The 18,379-nt window shown below is 37.4% G+C and overlaps 1 protein-coding gene across 6 annotated transcripts in view; it reads right to left on the minus strand.

Annotated features, from left to right (window-relative positions):
- PCNX1 (pecanex 1) overlaps nt 1–18,379 on the minus strand; it is a 238,294-nt gene that overhangs the window by 196,095 nt on the left and 23,820 nt on the right. For 5 of the 6 annotated variants that reach the window (XR_004677042.1, XM_034992840.1, XM_034992837.1 and 2 more), the window contains exon 2: nt 5,434–5,642. Coding sequence is in view for 4 of the 6 variants with exons in the window: in XM_034992840.1 (XP_034848731.1) it covers nt 5,434–5,642 (209 nt within the window). In the remaining 2 variants the exon portion in view is untranslated. Of the gene's footprint in view, nt 1–5,433; nt 5,643–18,379 lie in introns of those variants that run through there. The other variant, XM_034992841.1, reaches the window with a different exon arrangement.

Here is an 18,379-nt window from a genome sequence, read left to right on the forward strand (position 1 = left end):
CCCTTAAGGAAAGCAAAATGACAAGCCACAAACTGGGAGAAAATGTCCATAATGTATATAACCAAAAAAGTAATAGTACCATGAATTTATTTTTAAAATTCCTATTACTCAATAAGAAAAAGACAACTCCAAAGAAAAATGAAACAAGACATGAACGGGACTTGGAAAGAACAGAAAAACTAAATGGACCAAATATGTATGATAAGATGCTCAACAGCATTAGTAAGCAGAAAGTTTAACTGAAAGTCCCAATGAGACACATTTAACACTTATTTGAATGGCAAAGTTTTAAAGCTTATCAAAATCATATATTGATGAGGATATGGAACAATAAGGACTTTCACATATTAATGGTGGGAATATAAACTGGTACAATCATTTTGGCAAACAGGCTGGAATTATCTAATAAAACTGAACATGAAAATACCCTATGAACCAGTTTATATTCACTAGATATACACATATGTACCAAGAAACATATATAATAATGTGTCTTCAGAACACATGGATAAATAAAATGGATAAGTAAATTGTAGTCTATTCCCATAGTGGTAGACTATGCAACAGTCAATATGAATAAATGACAGCTATAAGCATCAAGATGAATAAGCCTATAAAATACAATATTTTGCACAAAAAAAGCCCCTCAGAGGAATATATACAGTATTATTCTCTTTAAGATAGCCTAAGGCAGATAAAATTAATATGTTTAGTAATATGTACAAAGACTGTATCACAAGAAAGAAAAACAAGGGAATTATTAACATAAAATTCAAGATAATGGTCACTCTTGAAGGAAAAAGAACAGAATAAATGGGAAAGAGGTGCACAAAGGCTTGTATTTGTATAATAACCTATTAAGTTTTGTGGTGGGTAATCAAATAGTCACTTTATTATTATTCTCTAAATTATCCTGAATGATATGACTGATAAGCTGTTTAGAAATATATACATTTCACAATAAATATTTTTAAATTAAAAGAAAATGGAAAAACAATAATGAAAGGAATTAAAAACATAGGGGCGCCTGGGTGGCTAGGTGGTTAAGCATCTGCCTTCGGCTCGAATCATGATCTCAGGGTCCTGGGATCGAGCCCGGCATCCGGCTCCCTGCTCAGTGGGGAGAGTCTGCTTCTCCCTCTCCGACTCTGTCTCTCTCTCTCTCTCTCAAATAAATAAAATCTTAAAAAAAATTTTTAAAGGAATTAAAAACATATATAATATCCAGAAAAAGTAAGAGTTAACAATTACTGAGTGATTACTATATAAGAATGGTTCTAGGGGTGCCTGGGTGGCTCACTTGGTTGAGCATCTGATTTGGTTTCAGCTCAGATCATGATCTCATGGTCCTGGGATCAAGCCCCGTATCGCTGGGCTCTGTGTTCAGCGGGGAGTCTGTTTGAGGATTCTCTCTCCCTTGCCCTCTGCCCCTGCCCCCTTAAAAGAAAAGGAATGGTTCTAAATGCTTTATATATATGATCTTTCATTCATTCTTTGTATCCTATATCATAAGATATAGTACTATTATTTGCCTCATCATTCAGATGAGAAAGCCAAGGCATAAAAAGCTTAAGCAACTCCCTCAAGGTCATACAGTCAGGAAGTGATTCAAGCCCTAGCAGATCAAGTGCAGAGTCTACATTCTGTTTGTTTACCCATAATACAAGAGTATGCATTTCCTAATAAAAATAAAATAGACTTAAAAAATACATAGAACCCATAGAAAAAATACGAAATTTTATGAGACATGTGAAAAAATGGATATATACACGTCTCTGATGAGACTTCATATTTTAAATGTTGAGTTCCCTCCATATTGAATACACTTATCAAGTCTAATGGAATTTTCTGGAGGATGAGCAAAGGGAGCATCTCACAAAAAACTATGTACAGTTGACCCTTGAACAACACAGGTCTGAACTGCGCAGGTCCACTGATATGTGGATTTTTTACATTTGACAGTACTGTAAATGTATTGTCTCTTCTTTATGATTTTCTTAAAAACAATGTCTTTTCTCTAGCTTACTTTACTATAAGAATACACTACATACATTAATACATATGACATACAAAATATGTTTCAGTTGATGTTTATGCTCTCAATAAGGCTTCTAGTCAACAGTAGGCTTTAGTAGTTACTTTGGGGGAAGGGGAGTCAAAAGTTATACATGGATTTCTTTTTTTTTTTTTAGATTTTATTTATTTATTTATTTATTTGAGAGAGAGCGAGAATGAGAGAACATAAGCAGGGGGAGCAGCACAGGAAGAGGGAGAAGCAGGCTAGCAGGGAGCCCGACACAGGGCTCGATCCCAGGACCCTGGGATCATTACCTGAGCCAAAGGCAGATGCTTAACCAACAGAGCCACTCAGGGGCCCTTATACATGGATTTCTGACTGCACGGGGTGAGGAGTTTGGCGCCCCTAACCCCCTCATTGTTCAGGGTCAGTTGTTTATACATGAGAAGAACCAAGATAACACTGAAACAGAAAAATACTGAAAAGGGATTCACAATGCTAAATATTACGCATATTAGTAAGCCATAAAAACAGTACAAAATAAAAAACAAACAGAACAGAACAAAACACCAGTATGGTATAAACAAAAGAGAAAGAGATCAATGAGGCAGAAAACAAAGCCCAGAAATTGACATTAGTATATATGAGTATGCTACATGAAAAGGAAAGTATTTAAAATTACTGGGGGAAGGTGCGCCTGGGTGGCTCAGTCGTTGGGCGTCTGCCTTCGGCTCAGGTCATGATCCCAGGGTCCTGGGATCAAGCCCCGCGTCGGGCTCCCCGCTCCGTGGGAAGCCTGCTTCTCCCTCTCCCACTCCCCCTGCTTGTGTTCCCTCTCTCACTGTATCTCTCTCTGTCAAATAAATAAAATCTTTAAAAAAAAAAAAAAATTACTGGGGGAAAATACATTATTCACTCAATAGTGTTGGGACTAACCTAAAAAACAAAAACAAAAAAAGAATGTTTTCAGCTTGAATACAATTTAAGAATGAAAAATTATAAAAATGCTGAAAGTAGACACAAGCAAACATTTAAATAATATGGGGGAAGAAAAAATCTCACACACTTGGTATCAAAGGCAGAACTAATAAACATTCACGGAATAGACCACATAAAAATAAATTGTGGCATATAAATAAAATGCTATAAACTGAGGAAAAGTATTTGACACAAAACGTAAATAATTAATATCCTTCATAAATACCTTCTCCAAATCAACAGCAAAAATTAACCACCAACAGAAAAATAAACAGTTCACAAAATATGTAACAATAATAACAAAAGAAAAATACACCCATTTAACTAGTAATCCAAAAACTTAAGGGGTGCCTGTGTTGCTCAGTTGATTAAGCAACTGCCTTCGGCTCAGTTCATAATCCTGGAGTCCCAGGATGGAGTCCCTGCATCGGGCTCCCTGCTCAGCAGGGAGTCTGCTTCTCCCTCTGACCCTCCCCTCTCTCATGCTCTCTCTCTCTCGTTCTCTCTCTCTCAAAAATAAATAAATAAAATCTTTAAAAAAAAAAACTTAAAAATTAAACAATGAGATAGTTACCACAGTTTTGTCTAAATACCAAATACTCAATGTTGTCAAAGTGCAGAAAAAGAAGTGCTCAAATTGCTGGTCATGGTAATTAGAAGGTAAATCTTTGGAATTTGGCAAGATATATTGAAAAATTTAAAAATGGGTATAGCTTTATAGTGTTCTACCTCTCCTATATTATAATTAAAATTTAAAAGGACAACATGCCAGGGGGACCTGGCTGGCTCAGTTGGTGGACTGTGTGATTCTTGACCTTGGGGTCGTGAGTCTGAGTCCCACCACTGGGTGTAGAGATTACTTAAAAACAAAATCTTTATTTTTTTTTTTTTAAGATTTTATTTATTTATTTGTCAGAGAGAGAAAGAAAGAGCGGCAGGCAGAGGGAGAAGCAGGCTCCCCGCTGAGCAAGGAGCCCGATGTGGGACTCAATCCCAGGACCGTGGGATCATGACCTGAGCCAAAGGCAGAGAAGCTTAACCGACTGAGCCACCCAGGCATCCCAAAAATAATATCTTTAAAAAAGAAATTTAAACATCACAGTGATCTAACATACAAATTTAAATTTGAAAATAATTACAGTAACTAAAATCAAGACAGTTAAATTATGACATACCTACAAAATGGAATACTGTGCAGTTATTAAAAACAGTATGTAGAAAAAATGCTTTCACTACTTCAAATATTTTCTGAGTACCTATCAGTGACTCTGTTTTAGAACCTGGGAATAAAACAGTTCATAGGAAAAACAAGGCTCCTGCCTTCAAGAAGCTTATAATGCAAACATGATTAAATAAGATAATTTCAGGTAGTGATTAGAGCTATGAACAAAATTATTACAGAGGCAAACTATTTGCTCAATGAACAAAAAGGGTAATCATGTTAGGGGTGGAGGAAAACATAACTGAAAAGGGATAAACTCGATGTACTGGAAAACAGAAACATTACCTATCTTAAAAGATGAGTATCCACTTTCTTATTATACTGAGTGGAAACATCGCAGAGTGGTTAAAAACATGGACTCCAGATCAGAGTCCCTGGAATATTTCATCTTTCTCACCCTAGTTTCCACATCTATAAATCAGGAATAATAACAGCATCTATCTCACAGAACTGTTTTTAGGACTATTACATAGAACAAGTGTTCATATAGTAACTGTTCTTTGAAGACTTATTATTAGTGGTACCTATCACTTCTACGAAGTCACAATAAACTTCCGATTATGTATAAATAAATCCTTTGGTCAACAAGAGAAAGGGGATGAGGCCAAGGCAATGAAGAGAAATGTGACTGAGAGCCACAGGAGGAATATTCAGCTGGGAGGGGACAGAAAATGACATCTACACAAACTTGAATCCTAAGAGGTCAGTTATACAAAGATGGAGGGAAGGAACAGCAAAGTTTCTAAGGTGAGAATATATAATTGAAAAGTATTTACAATAGATTAAGTGAAAAATGCAGATTAAAAATGTCAAGTAAAATATCACAATTTGCTTAAAATATATACACATTTTACTTATACGTATAAATAAAATATAAATGCTAAGATTTATAAGCCATGCTTTAAAATTATTTCTTTACACGGTTTTTCACTGGTTTTGGTCTTGGTGTGAATAACTGTCTTACAATTTTAACTGTTAGTGTTCTAGCATGTTATTTGGTAATAAGGCCAGGACCCTTATTAATCCCCCAGATATGCCAGTTAGCTTTGCTGGGGTCTAATGTGACCATCTGTACTTGTCATCATACCTCTTGTGGCAAGACTAACAACACTGCCTTAAAACCACGTCTCAGAACAGAGGAACAACACGGTAATCACATCATTGTACGCATGCATGATCCACATCCTTACAAACTGAGCAGCATGGGTTTCCTTACCTCGGTCCATTACTATCTTTTCTTCTAGATGAACAGTTGCCTTGCTCAGCTTTGGCTCGCTGATCTGGGAACTCATTTGCATTCCTATCTACAACTTCTCCAGCATCAAGTGCTCTGTGGAGTCGATAGTTGACCATCTTCAGAACAATGAAAACAGCAGCTATCACGGGACAATAAACTGCTACTATAATCATTGAAGAAGGAAGAGCCTTTAAGAGAAAGAAAATATAGGCATTTAAAAATATTTTATATTTTATTCAATTAGAGAAATCTGTAACTAAGATGACACACACACATTCACACACAAAACAACAATTATGTTACTAGCACTAAATTATAAAAGCGTAAGACAGCACTGCCCTAAACAGTAACCACTAGCTACATGCAGCTATTGAGTATCTGAGATAAGGTTAGTATGAACTGAGATGTGCACTAAGAATAAAATAACACTGGATTTTGGAGATTAAATATGAGAAAAAAACATAAAATATCTCAATTTTCATATTGATTACACATTGAAATAATGTTTAGATTATTACACTGGGTTAAATAAAGTACACTACTAAACTTATTCTCATCTGTTTCTTTTTACTTATTTTTAATGTGGCTACTAGAAAATTTTAAATTACATATGTGGCTTGCGTTACGTTTCCACTGGAGAGCACAGTATAAAGTCCATGCCTAAAAGCTTATGATACAATTGGAGAGTTAGGTATCACATTACATAATACATGAGTAAGACAAGATTGTGGTCCAAATATATATAAAAGCCCTACTTATGTGCTCTCTGTAACTCTCTGCAGGATATAAACATTCTTTGGGTTCTAGAAAGTTGTTTTAGTTAAAACTGTTAGAAGAATAACCTTTGAATTGTGACTGAAAATTCAGATAATACATGGGAGACATGCAAAATCCAAATACATTTTCTTTTAAAATACTTGAAAATTGTCACCTGACAAATAAAAAAAGAATACAGAACAGAATCAAGCAAAAAAACAGATTAACTGAAAAAACTCAGAACCTTCCTGGGAATGAGGATTGCAGACCCATCATACCTGAGGATCTGCTGATGTGGGTCCAGGGGTGACAGGGCTGGAGACCACCCCACTTGGAAGGCATGGCCTCAGAGATATCACTGGCAGAGACTATAAAACTAGACTCAATTTATGCCCAGTTTCATGAGACACAAATCACTCCTGGTGTCTATAGCTCTAAATTTCCTAAGATTTAACCTCAGTCATCTAAGAAGACAGCTCCAAATTTGCTTGGAAAAGTTACTTTGAATTGCTTGAGATGGTGAAACTAAAAAGGTCCTGGTGCACCAGGTGGGTTCAGAATACAAACATGATAAAAGTTAAAAAAAAAAAAAAAAAGTTATTCGGTGTGGGGAGAGGAAAATGTGGGTTGGAATTGGGAGGGGAAAAAAAAGTAAATCAAGCCCACAGTTTACTACTTTCAAGTTGGATGTTCTATTTTCTACTCAAACTTACCCATTTATTTTATACCCTATGGTTTAAATGTGTAAGCTCTGTCAATGGTTACTCTGGAGGTTTCTAGGTGACAGAGAAGAGCTGTGCTATAAGTTTCACTTTTCCCAGGAGGGATAAAAATGTATGGACACACACTGGGCTGTATATGACTTTATTCAAACTTGTTCTCTACTTACATTACTTCACTGGGCTCTCAGCTGACCCCAGTACAGCTGAAGATATTAGTATGATCATAAATGAATCATAAACCTTCCCTGTAACTACCTTACTAATATTACAAGAAAATTTTAAATGGTGTCTGCCTTTACATGATTTCAGTGTGGTTCCCCTAAAATCAAACACCAAACAACTAAAGACCAGTTAGGACACCTATTCCTCAGTTTTATGATTATATACCAAAAGTGCAAACCAAGTAGTATTTACTATTTGCTTTTATATTTAATTAGATATACTGATACTGTGTTTTCAAAGAAAGATTTTCAAAAACATTCATAATTCTATTATCAACAAGCATCAGCTCATGGGAAAGCTGGTTCTTTTCCTGGGGAAAAAAACAAAAAAACAAAAAAACTTGCACGAGATAAAATTGCTTATTTTTCTGTTAAAAATACAATTTTTGTATCCCATTCTACAATCCAATTCTAAATTAAAATATCTATTTTGAAATCTTTTGGCAGGGACCTATTTACGTATTTTTTAAATATTTTAACTTTGCCTTTTTTTTTTTTTTTTTTAAGTTTTTTAAGTAGGCTCCACACCCAACATGGGGCTTGAACTCACCACCCTGAGATCGAGTCATATGCTCTACCAACTGAGCCAGCCAGGTGGCCCTAGCAGGTACTTACTGACTTAAGGTTAATTATGTTCTATAACAAACAATACTTTAAAAAGTACTATTATTTCCAAAGGTCATGTTTCATCCTAGTTATAATATTTTATCACAGATGTTATCTTCAAGTTAATGCTGATGTAACCAAGCACATTAACTGCTCTCTGATAATAAAAGCCAATCTATTTTATCTTCACTTCAAGACCTATCTACAGGCATAAATTGCTTATATGGAAAGGTTGGTTTTACTTCTTCCCTACAAACAGTGGATGGCAGCAAATGAAAACGGGGTAGCAGGTGGTATAATACTGATGTTGGACAAACAAGGCCCTCACTGAATACCCAGAAAGGTCACAGTACTGCAAGCTCAAGAGAAAGACCCACAGAGTCATCACAGACTTCAAGGGCTCTTCTTATACATCTTAAATATCTATGCATCTTGCCATCAAAAAAACGTGAAATCTTGCCATTTGCAACAACGGGGATGGAACTAGAGGGTATTATGCTAAGCGAAATAAGTCAATCAGGGAAAGACATGTATCATAAGATCTCACTGATATGAGGAATTCTTAATCTCAGGAAACAAATTGAGGGGTGCTGGAGTGGTGGGGGGTGGGAGGGATGGGGTGGCTGGGTGATAGACATTGGGGAGGATATGTGCTATGGTGAGTGCTGTGAATTGCGTAAGACTGATGAATCACAGACCTGTACCTCTGAAACAATACATTATATGTTCAAAAAAAAGAAAGTAGGAAGGGAAAAATGAAGGGGGGGAATTGGAGGGGGAGATGAACCATGAGAGACTATGGACTCTGAGAAACAAACTGAGGGTTCTAGAGGGGAGGGGGGTGGGGGGATGGGTTAGCCTGGTGATGGGTATTAAAGAGGGCACGTATTGAATGGAGCACTGGTGTTATATGCAAACAATGAATCATGGAAGACTACATGAAAAACTAATGATGTAATGTATGGTGGTTAACATTATAAAATAAAATTTTAAAAAAATCTATGCATCTTATACATCTTATGTATCAAAAAGCTATAATATGAAAACGGAAAAGCTGGGTATTTTTTTAGTTCTCTAATATGATATGATTAACCTCTTAATATGGTGATTTGCTTATTTATGTAGTCGCGCTCAAGTATTCATGCCAATACAGTCAGAAATCAGTGGTCTATAATGTAAAGGTTATCAGAATGGCAGATGATCACCCACAATTGAGGTCAAGGCTGTGAAAAAAAAATTTCTTTAACAAATCTCCTAAAATAGCTATTATTAATGTAAAACACCTTATATGTTTCTTTTCTTTTTCCACTATTGAAACTACCTTATTATTTAAGGCAACATTTACCAAACTTTTGGCATCACAGCCTTAATGGGTATTCAAACGTGTATTTTACATGAGATTCATCACATCTTAATCACATCTTAATTTCTTAAATTGACAGATGGATTAAAGACTTTAATGTAAAGAGCAAAACTTCAACAATTTTAGAATATAAAACAATACCTTTATGACCTTCAGGATATTTCTTAAGCACGATTCTCAAAGCACACGCTATAAAGGACTGATGAATTAAAATTAAGAACTTCTGTTCAAGAGACACTATACACTGAGTGGAAAGACAGCTACAAACTAGAAGATCCATTAAAACATATATTATTGGGGCACCTGGGTGGCTCAGTCAGTTGGGCATATGCCTTCAGCTCGGGTCATGATCCCAGCATCCTGAGATGGAGCCCCGCATCGGGGGGGGGGGGTCCATGCTCAGCAGGGAGCCTGCTTCTCCCTCTCCCTCTGCCTGCCTACTTGTGATCTCTCTCTCTCTGTCAAATAAATAAATAAATAATCTTTAAAAAAAAAGTATTATTATATAGGTATATGTACATGTATATTTATATATGTACGTATGTATAGATGCAATACATAAAGAATAAATATGTAGGGCGCCTGGGTGGCTCAGTTGGTTAAGCGACTGCCTTCGGCTCAGGTCATGATCCCAGGGTCCTGGGATCGAGTCCCACATCGGGCTCTCTGCTCCTTGGGAGCCTGCTTCTCCCTCTGCCTCTCTCTCTCTGTCTCTCATGAATAAATAAATAAAATCTTAAAAAAAAAAAAAAAAGAATAAATATGTATAAGGAATCAAAGAGGCAAACAAACCAATGAAAATGAAGGACAATAAAGGGATTTTACACAGAAAAATATATATAAATAGCCAATAAAAACAACATATGAAAACATGTTCAACTTTAACAAAATAGAATTTAAGGCCACAGTATAGGGGTGCCTGGCTCAGTCAGTAGAGAATGTGACTCCTGATCTCAGGGTTGTGAATTCAAGCCCCCATGTTGAGAGTAGAGCCTACTTAAAAAAAAGTAAAAAAGAAAACCACAATTTACCATTTTACACCCATGTGTACAGAAAAAACTAAGTATGGAGAACCAAACTCTTATAAAGTACTGCTAGAAATACAAATTGATAGATAAATCACCCAAGATCTAGCAATTCCTATCGTAAGTATAAAATTGATATAAACTCTTTTATATGCAGCACTGTAAGACTTTCATACAAAAAATGGAGCAAAAACTTAATCAAAAATCAAAAGGAAAATGGAAAACTGTAGATTAGTTACCAGTAGAGGATGACAGTGAAAACTGCAGCCAAATGCAGCCGTATTAACTGTACAAATATAATATGTATTATATTCCAAGTATAAACTTATGCTTTACTCTATTTTCTTGATTTTTTTTTGGTAATGAGTATGTATTTCTTTTATAATTAGATGAAAAGCTAAAATATAATTAGAAGTAAAAGCTAAAATTCTAATAGTGATAAAAAGGTTTTCATCATTTACAGAGACATGATCTATATTCATCTCAATAATGGATGACTTAGCAAAAGATCCAGTTCTAATCAAAGCAGTTTCTCACCTTACTCCTTATTTGCAAAAAGTTAAAAAATATCTCAACTCTCAGTTACACATCCCTAAGAACGGCACCAAGTATAATGGCTGTTAGATAGCTCTAGGTATTCAGATCAAATATAGACCCCAGGGGTGCCTGGGTGGCTCAGTCGGTTAAGCATCTGCCTTCAGCTCGGGTCATGATCCCAGAATCCTGGGATCGAGTCCCACATCGGGGCTCCTTGCTCAGAGGGGAGCCTGCTTCTCCCTCTGCCTGCCGTACTCCCTGCTTGGGCGCTCTCTCTGGCAAATAAATAAATAACTAAAATCTTTAAAAAACCAAACAAATATAGACCCCCAAAACAGTGGTAAGCCTCCTTACTGAGATACTGTGTTAGATACTTTTAATAAGATCTCTTAAAAGTTGGATAGAAATGCCAATCAAAACTACAATGAAATATTACTACACACCATTAGGATGGCTACTATCAAGGAAGGGAGGGAGGAAAGATGAGAAAATAACAAGTGTTGGCAAGGAAGTGGAGAAACTGGAATCTTTGTGCCCTGTTGATAGGAATGTAAAATGGTGCAGCCTCTATGAAAACACTATGGTGGCTCCTCAAAAAATTAAAAGTAGAATTACCATGTTTGATCCAGCAATCCTACTTCTGAGTACTTATCTAAAAGAATTAAAAGCAGGACCTCAAAGAGATATTTGTACACCCTTGTTCACAGCAAAAATATGCAAAATAGCCAAGAGATGGAAGCAATGCAAATGTCCATCAGTGGACGATAAACAAAATATGGTCTACACATATCATAGAATATTATTCAGCCTTTAAAAGGAAGGAAATCCTGTCATATGCTACAACATAGATGAACCTTGAGGCCATCTGTCAAGTGAAATAACTCAATCACAACAAGACAAAATACTGGATGATTCCACTTATATGAGGTATCTAAAGTAGTCAGATTCATAGAAATAGAAAGCAGAATGGTAGTTACCAGAGGCTGTCAAGAGGAAGAAATAGAGAGTTGTTGTTTAATAGGTATAGACTTTGTTTCATAGTATGAAAAAGTTCTGAAGATCCAATGCACAACAATGTGAATACACTTAACATTACCAAATAATACACTTTAAAAAATGTGTTAAAATGGTAAATTTTGTTATGTTCATAGTTTAGTCCCTTAAATTCTGATAGTGTATCCTTAACATAAAAAAAAAAAAACAAAAAACTGTGATAGGTTCAAGCTATTCAACATGCCAAATATATTTCTGATAGGACTCCTGAGAAAGACACTTGGAATCACAAAAATAATCATACTAGATTTATCACAGTCATGAAATAAATTTATCTTACATTTCATTTCAAAAATCAAGTAATTTTCCCCTATGGCTAGCACACTGCATGGCAGGAAAACAATCTTTTATACAATGTGCATCAGCAATGTAAAGACATATGCTCACTATCTATGCTTTGTGTTAGATTCATAATTTTCACTACTTTGAACACCAGTGAATCAAAATCTGGAAGCATACAGTTGTTAGTATTTCCTTAATAAATTTGTAGCTATTCTCAATCAGAACTGATTTCAATGCAAATTTTCCAGTTCATGTTACAAAGTGATTATCAGCTAATACTTAGTAACAACTAACATACTTAGTTATCAACTGACATCTAATACTTAGTGATTACCATGTACCAGGCATATTTCTAAGTGCTTTATGTAAATTAACTCATTTAACCCTCATGATTACCGCATGAAGTCAGCACTGTGATTCTTCTATTTTTACAGATGGGGAAACACAGGTACAAGGAGATAAGTAACTTGCCCAAGGTCTCAGAATGAGGCATTAAGGAGCAGTTTGACTCCAGACTCCTTGCTCTTAATCATGACACCTACCTGCCTCTAAATCAAAGCCTGGCAAACTTTTTCTGTTTAAAGCCAAACAAAAAATATTTCATGCTTTACAGGTCATAGGATCTGTTGCAACTAAATCCTGCTGTTAGCAGTGTGAAAGCAGCCCTAGACAATACAGACAATACATGAACACACAAGCATGGTGTTTCCCATAAATAAAACTATTTATGGACACTGAAATTTCAATTTCCTATAATTTTCACATAGCATGAAATATTACTCTTCTTTTGATTTTTTCCAATCACTAAAATGTTAAAAAAAAAAAAAAAAAAAAAGGAGGGGGCACCTGGGTGGCTCAGTCATTAAGCATCTGCCTTCGGCTCAGGTAATGATCCCAGGGTCCTGGGATCGAGCCCCACATCAGGCTTCCCGCTCTGCAGGAAGCCTGCTTCTGCTCTCCCGCTCTCCCTGCTTGTGTTCCCTCTCTCGCTGTGTCTCTGTCAAATTAATAAATAAAATCTTTAAAAAAAAAAAAAAAAAAGGAGGGGGCACCTGCGTGGTGCAGTCAGTTAAGCGACCAACTCTTGGTTTCGGCTCAGGTCATGACCTTAGGGTCATGAGATCGAGCCCCACGTCAGGCTCATGCTCAGCACAGAGTCTCCTTGGGACACTCTCTCTCTCTCCCTCTGCCCCTCCCCCCCCCATGCTCTCTCTCCCACTCTCTTTAAAATAAAGAAATCTGAAAACAAAATAACAAAAAACAAAAACAGGGGGACACACCTCTGCTTACCCTGATGGAAAATCCCTTTTGGCTTATTCACGAAAAGAATATAAATGGATAAGCTAATTCCTACCATGTGCAGAACAGTTCCCTATCTATACCACTTTTCGTTTCTGGCAAACAGAGAATGCTGAGGGAAAAGGGAGGAAGAAGGATGGGCGTAGTAGAAAATAAGTGTCAGGGGCGCCTGGGTGGCTCAGTTGGTTAAGGGACTGCCTTCGGCTCAGGTCATGATCCCCGGACCCTGGGATCAAGCCCCGCATGGGACTCCCTGCTCCGCGGGGAGTCTGCTTCTCCCTCTGCCACTCCCCCTGCTTGTGTTCTCCTGCTCTCTGTGTGTCAAATAAATAAATTTTTAAAAATCTTGAAAAAGGAAGGAAGGAAGGAAGAAAGCAAGCAAGCAAGAAAGAAAGAAAGTCAGTCAGTCAATTAGGGGTAAGGAAAGAGGTTAGATCAGAAAGGAAATGAATTAAGCCTTACAGTTTTCACATACAGGCTGACCCCAAAAAACTTTAAAAAGGCCTTCATATCATAATTATGGCTCTAGGAATTCAGGCCTCTTTCCACAGTCTTCTTTGGGGGTAGAGGTAAAGCATTCCAGGTAGATACTTCGTTTCAGAAGACAGGGTTGCAAGGGAAAGGGAAAAGTTCTCCCAATGTTGAGATGCATGCACACTTTCCCATAGAAAAAAAAAACCACACACACACACAAAAATATAATTTTCTGTAAATCCAACTACACAATATTGATTTCAGAGGGCCAACTGGAAACCTCTGTAACAAACTCAGAATACATCTTCCCCAAAGGCAACTGATTTACAAGTGAACCATTAGAACTTGAGCCTACCCATATTTCTGCAGAAGTTTGAATTTTAGCTATGATATTTTAATATGAATAGAATCATGAAAAATACTAGATACTATCTTTTAGATCTGTTTATATTTGCATTTTATATTTATGTCACTCTATAGTACATATGTGCATTTACATTTTTAGCTACAGTTGAATGCTCTTCTTAGGGAAGTAACATTTAAAATTATATATTAACCCAGATGAAAAGAGACCAAAATAATATAGTACATACAACTCATCATCAACATATATGTACTAGGAGCTAGAGATGGGCAGTTTAAAATATATATGAGAAGACAGCATGGATATGAAAAGCAAGGAGAAAAAAAACCCTAACAAATAAAAAAATGCATACTGATGGACTAAAATAATCTTATGTACCTTATAGGATTTTTCCCATACTTTTATTTTTTCCAGTAATATTTATGGGGGCGCCTGGGTGGCTCAGTCGTTAAGCGTCTGCCTTCGGCTCGGGTCATGGTCCCAGGGTCCTGGGATCGAGCCTCGCATTGGGCTCCCTGCTCTGCGAGATTCTCCCTCTCCCACTCCCCCTGCTTGTGCTCCCTCTCTCTTCCTGTGTCTCTGTCAAATAAATAAATAAAATCTTTAAAAAAATTATGTATAAATATAATTATAATAAACATATTGAGATATACTATTTCAAAATATATATTCCCAAATACAATTAGCCAATAATGTAAATGATATAGATGGAATTAGTGATTCACAGAAATCCCTTCCAAAACTAATCCATCTTCTCCTATGTGTTGAAATGGCTTTCTAAGGAGATTAAGATACCTATTCCCAAACTAACAAGCAGAAGCCAACCTAAAGTTCAATAAAAAATAACTAATTCATCTGGAAATTTTAACTGGTTATTAAACTGTCAGAACAGCAAATAAAAATGGAAAGGTAGAGATATTTATGCATCTAAATTAAAGACTCGTACAGGTTTATCTTTCAACATTACCCAGATGGTATTATCTAGAAACTGAACTCCTTTTTTTTTTTTTTTAAAGATTTTATTTATTTATTTGACAGAGAGAGACACAGCGAGAGCGGGAACACAAATAGGGGGAGTGGGAGAGGGAGAAGCAGGCTTCCTGCAGAGCAGGGAGCCCGATGTGGGGCTCGATCCCAGGACCCTGGGATCATGATCTGAGCCGAAGGCAGACGCTTAACGACTGAGCCACCCCGGCGCCCCCTGAACTCCATTCTTTACCAAAAAATTCCCCAAATGAAATCTGAAAGAATTATTATCTAAGAACATAACTTTAGAAGTACCAATGTTTTGATTTACAAGTGTTTTTCTGAGTAAACCAAATCACCCTAGAAAGAGAATGGGGTATCCTATGCTAAGAACTATCTTGATTCATATTTCTTTTCGTAAATTAGTAACTTGACATTGTGGTGTATAAATCATTCTTTTATTAATCAATCTAAATAAATCCTTGACTAATTTGATAAAAACAATTCAGTAAATTGATAAAAGTAATTCATTTAAGTAGTAAATATGAGGACCAGAAGCTGTCTCACAAAGTTCAAACTTTTTTTTTTTTTTAAGATTTTATTTATTTGACAGAGAGAGACACAGCGAGAGAGGGAACACAAGCAGGGGGAGTGGGAGAGGGAGAAGCAGGCTTCCCGTGGAGCAGGGAGCCCGATGCGGGGCTCGATCCCAGGACCCTGGGATCATGACCTGAGCCGAAGGCAGACACGTAACAACTGAGCCACCCAGGCGCCCCACAAAGTTCAACTTTAAATAGCTTGACCTATTTCTTTATTCCACTTGTTTCTGATATATTCTACTGAAACAATTTTTCCAGGATTCATAGTAAGTGAAAATAAGAATTCATTAACAAGGTCTGTCAACATGACTTTGCAATTTTGAAAAATAGCAGCTAAGTTATTACCTCACAAAATGTCAGCTGTGGATATATCCAATAGGATTATCTTTAGGCCAATACACATAAAATAATGGATTTTGGGGACCCCCCCAGGTGGCTCAGTCAGTTAAGTGTCCAACTCTTGATTTCGGCTCAGGTCATGATCTCAGGGTCATGAGATCAAGCCCCGCATGGGACTCCCCACTGGGCATGAAGCCTGCTTAAGATTCTCTTCCTCTCCCCCTCTGCCCCTTCCCCCCCTGCCCCTTCCCCCCACCCAAGCTCGCGCTCTCTCTCTAAAAAAAAAAAAAGAATGTAAATCAATAAGATGTATAAATTAAATGCATACTCTTAAGAATATTAACAGAACCCATATATCATTTTGGCCTAAGCTCACTGAATGTGCTTGAAACAGAAAGATGGTATTTATTGCATGCTATATAATCCATCTCTATCTTTAAAAGTAAATGCTAGGGATGCCTGGGTGGCTCAGTTGGTTAAGCACCAGACTCTTGATTTCAGCTCAGGTCATGATCTCAGGGTGGTGAGATCAAGCCACGCCCCACCCCCACAACCCAGTCGGGCTTGCCCTGGGTATGGAGCCTGCTTAAGATTCTCTCTCTCCCTTTGCCCTCTGCCCCTCCTCCCCCTACTCATGCACACATGCTTTCTCTATTTAAAAAAAAAAGTAAATGCTAAAATCAGGTAAGGTATGATACACACTAGATTTAAGATGAGGTAATTATGCTTAACAGAAAAAATGATTTAAAGAGTGAATATAGCATATTTAATACCACCATTTACTCATTTTCCATAAAGGCAACTCTGACACACTTAATTCCGTGAATATGAGCTTTAACATTTATTAACATATATTTACTAAACGCCCATTAAGTCCCAGATACTCCTTGAAAAGAATGTTAATACTGCAGGGTGCCTGGGTGGCTCAGTCGGTTGAACGTCTGCCTTTGGCTCAGGTCATGGTCCCAGGGTCCCGGGATCGAGCCCTGCATCAAGCTCTCTGCTCAGCAGGGAGCCTGCTTCTCCCTCTCCCTCTGCTTGTGCTCTCTCCCTCTCGTTCTGTCAAATAAATAAGACTTTTTTAAAAAAAATGGTAATACTGCAATAAACAAGATCCTTACTCTTCCTGAGCTGAAGAATGACTAATTCAGTGTTCTATCCAGCACCAGGTACTTTAAGTGGATTATCTCACAATGCTTTGAATAAAGTACTATTATTACCTCTATTTTATGGATAAGAAAACTTGAGGCTATGAAGTCATTTGCCCACAGCTGGTAAGTGGTAAAAATAGTCTAACTCCAGTGGTTAAGAATCTGAGTTTTGTGCGGGTTTATTTATTTAGTAATCTCTATATCCAACAGGGGCCTGAATTCACAACCCCAAGATCAAGAGTTGTAGGCTCGGGGCAGCTGGGTGGCTCAGTTGGTTAAGCAACTGCCTTCGGCTCAGGTTGTGATCCTGGAGTCCCGGGATCGAGTCCCACATCGGGCTCCCTGCTTAGCGGGGAGTCTGCTTCTCCCTCTGACCTCTCCCCTCTCATGCTCTCTCATTCTCTCTCTCTCTCTCTCAAATAAATAAATAAAATCTTTAAAAAAAAAAAAAAAAAAAAGAGTTGTAGGCTCTTCTGAGTGAGCCAGTCAGGTGCCCCAAGAATCTGAGTTTTTAACCACTACACTTGGCAGTCTTCCCTCCAAGGCAGTGTTCCACAACCTTTTTTTTTTTTTTTCATTATCACCCTAAGGAGCCTTTTCAGACATTTTTTCCTCATCACTCCCGTGAAATAACTGAAATTATATATATATATTGGTTTCTGCCCCTGGTTCCTGGCACAGAGCTCCTAAAACCCTTGGAATTCCCAAGGGAGAAGAGGCCTAGGAGCATCTTTTGTTCTAATATTGGTCTTTGACTTGGGTTACTGACATCTAAGTCCCTTGGAATCTTCTGGGTCATAGGAATGTCTCTGTTCTAATGAGGTAGATGTTGGTGGGCTCCTGGATGGGGGCTGGTCACCAGAAAGACCAAGCCATAATTAGAAGCTCGGGATTTCAGAGAAGGAGAGGGGCTGGAAATGGAATTAATAATTGATGACACCTGTATGATGAAGCCTTCACAAAATCCCAGTAGTGTGGGGTTTGGAGAGCTTCCAGGTTGGTGAACATGTGGAGGTGCTGGAGAATGGTGCACCCAGGGAGGACATGAAAACTCTGCACCCCTTCCCACATACCCTGCCCTACGATCCTTTCCAGCTGGATGTTCGTCTGTATGCTTTATCACATCCTTTTGTAATAAAGTGGTAAACAGTACTGTGAGCCACTCTAG

Source organism: Mirounga leonina, unplaced genomic scaffold (genome assembly GCF_011800145.1).
Source record: "Mirounga leonina isolate KUSES-001 unplaced genomic scaffold, KU_Mleo_1.0 Mir_82, whole genome shotgun sequence".
Lineage (NCBI taxonomy): Eukaryota > Metazoa > Chordata > Mammalia > Carnivora > Phocidae > Mirounga > Mirounga leonina.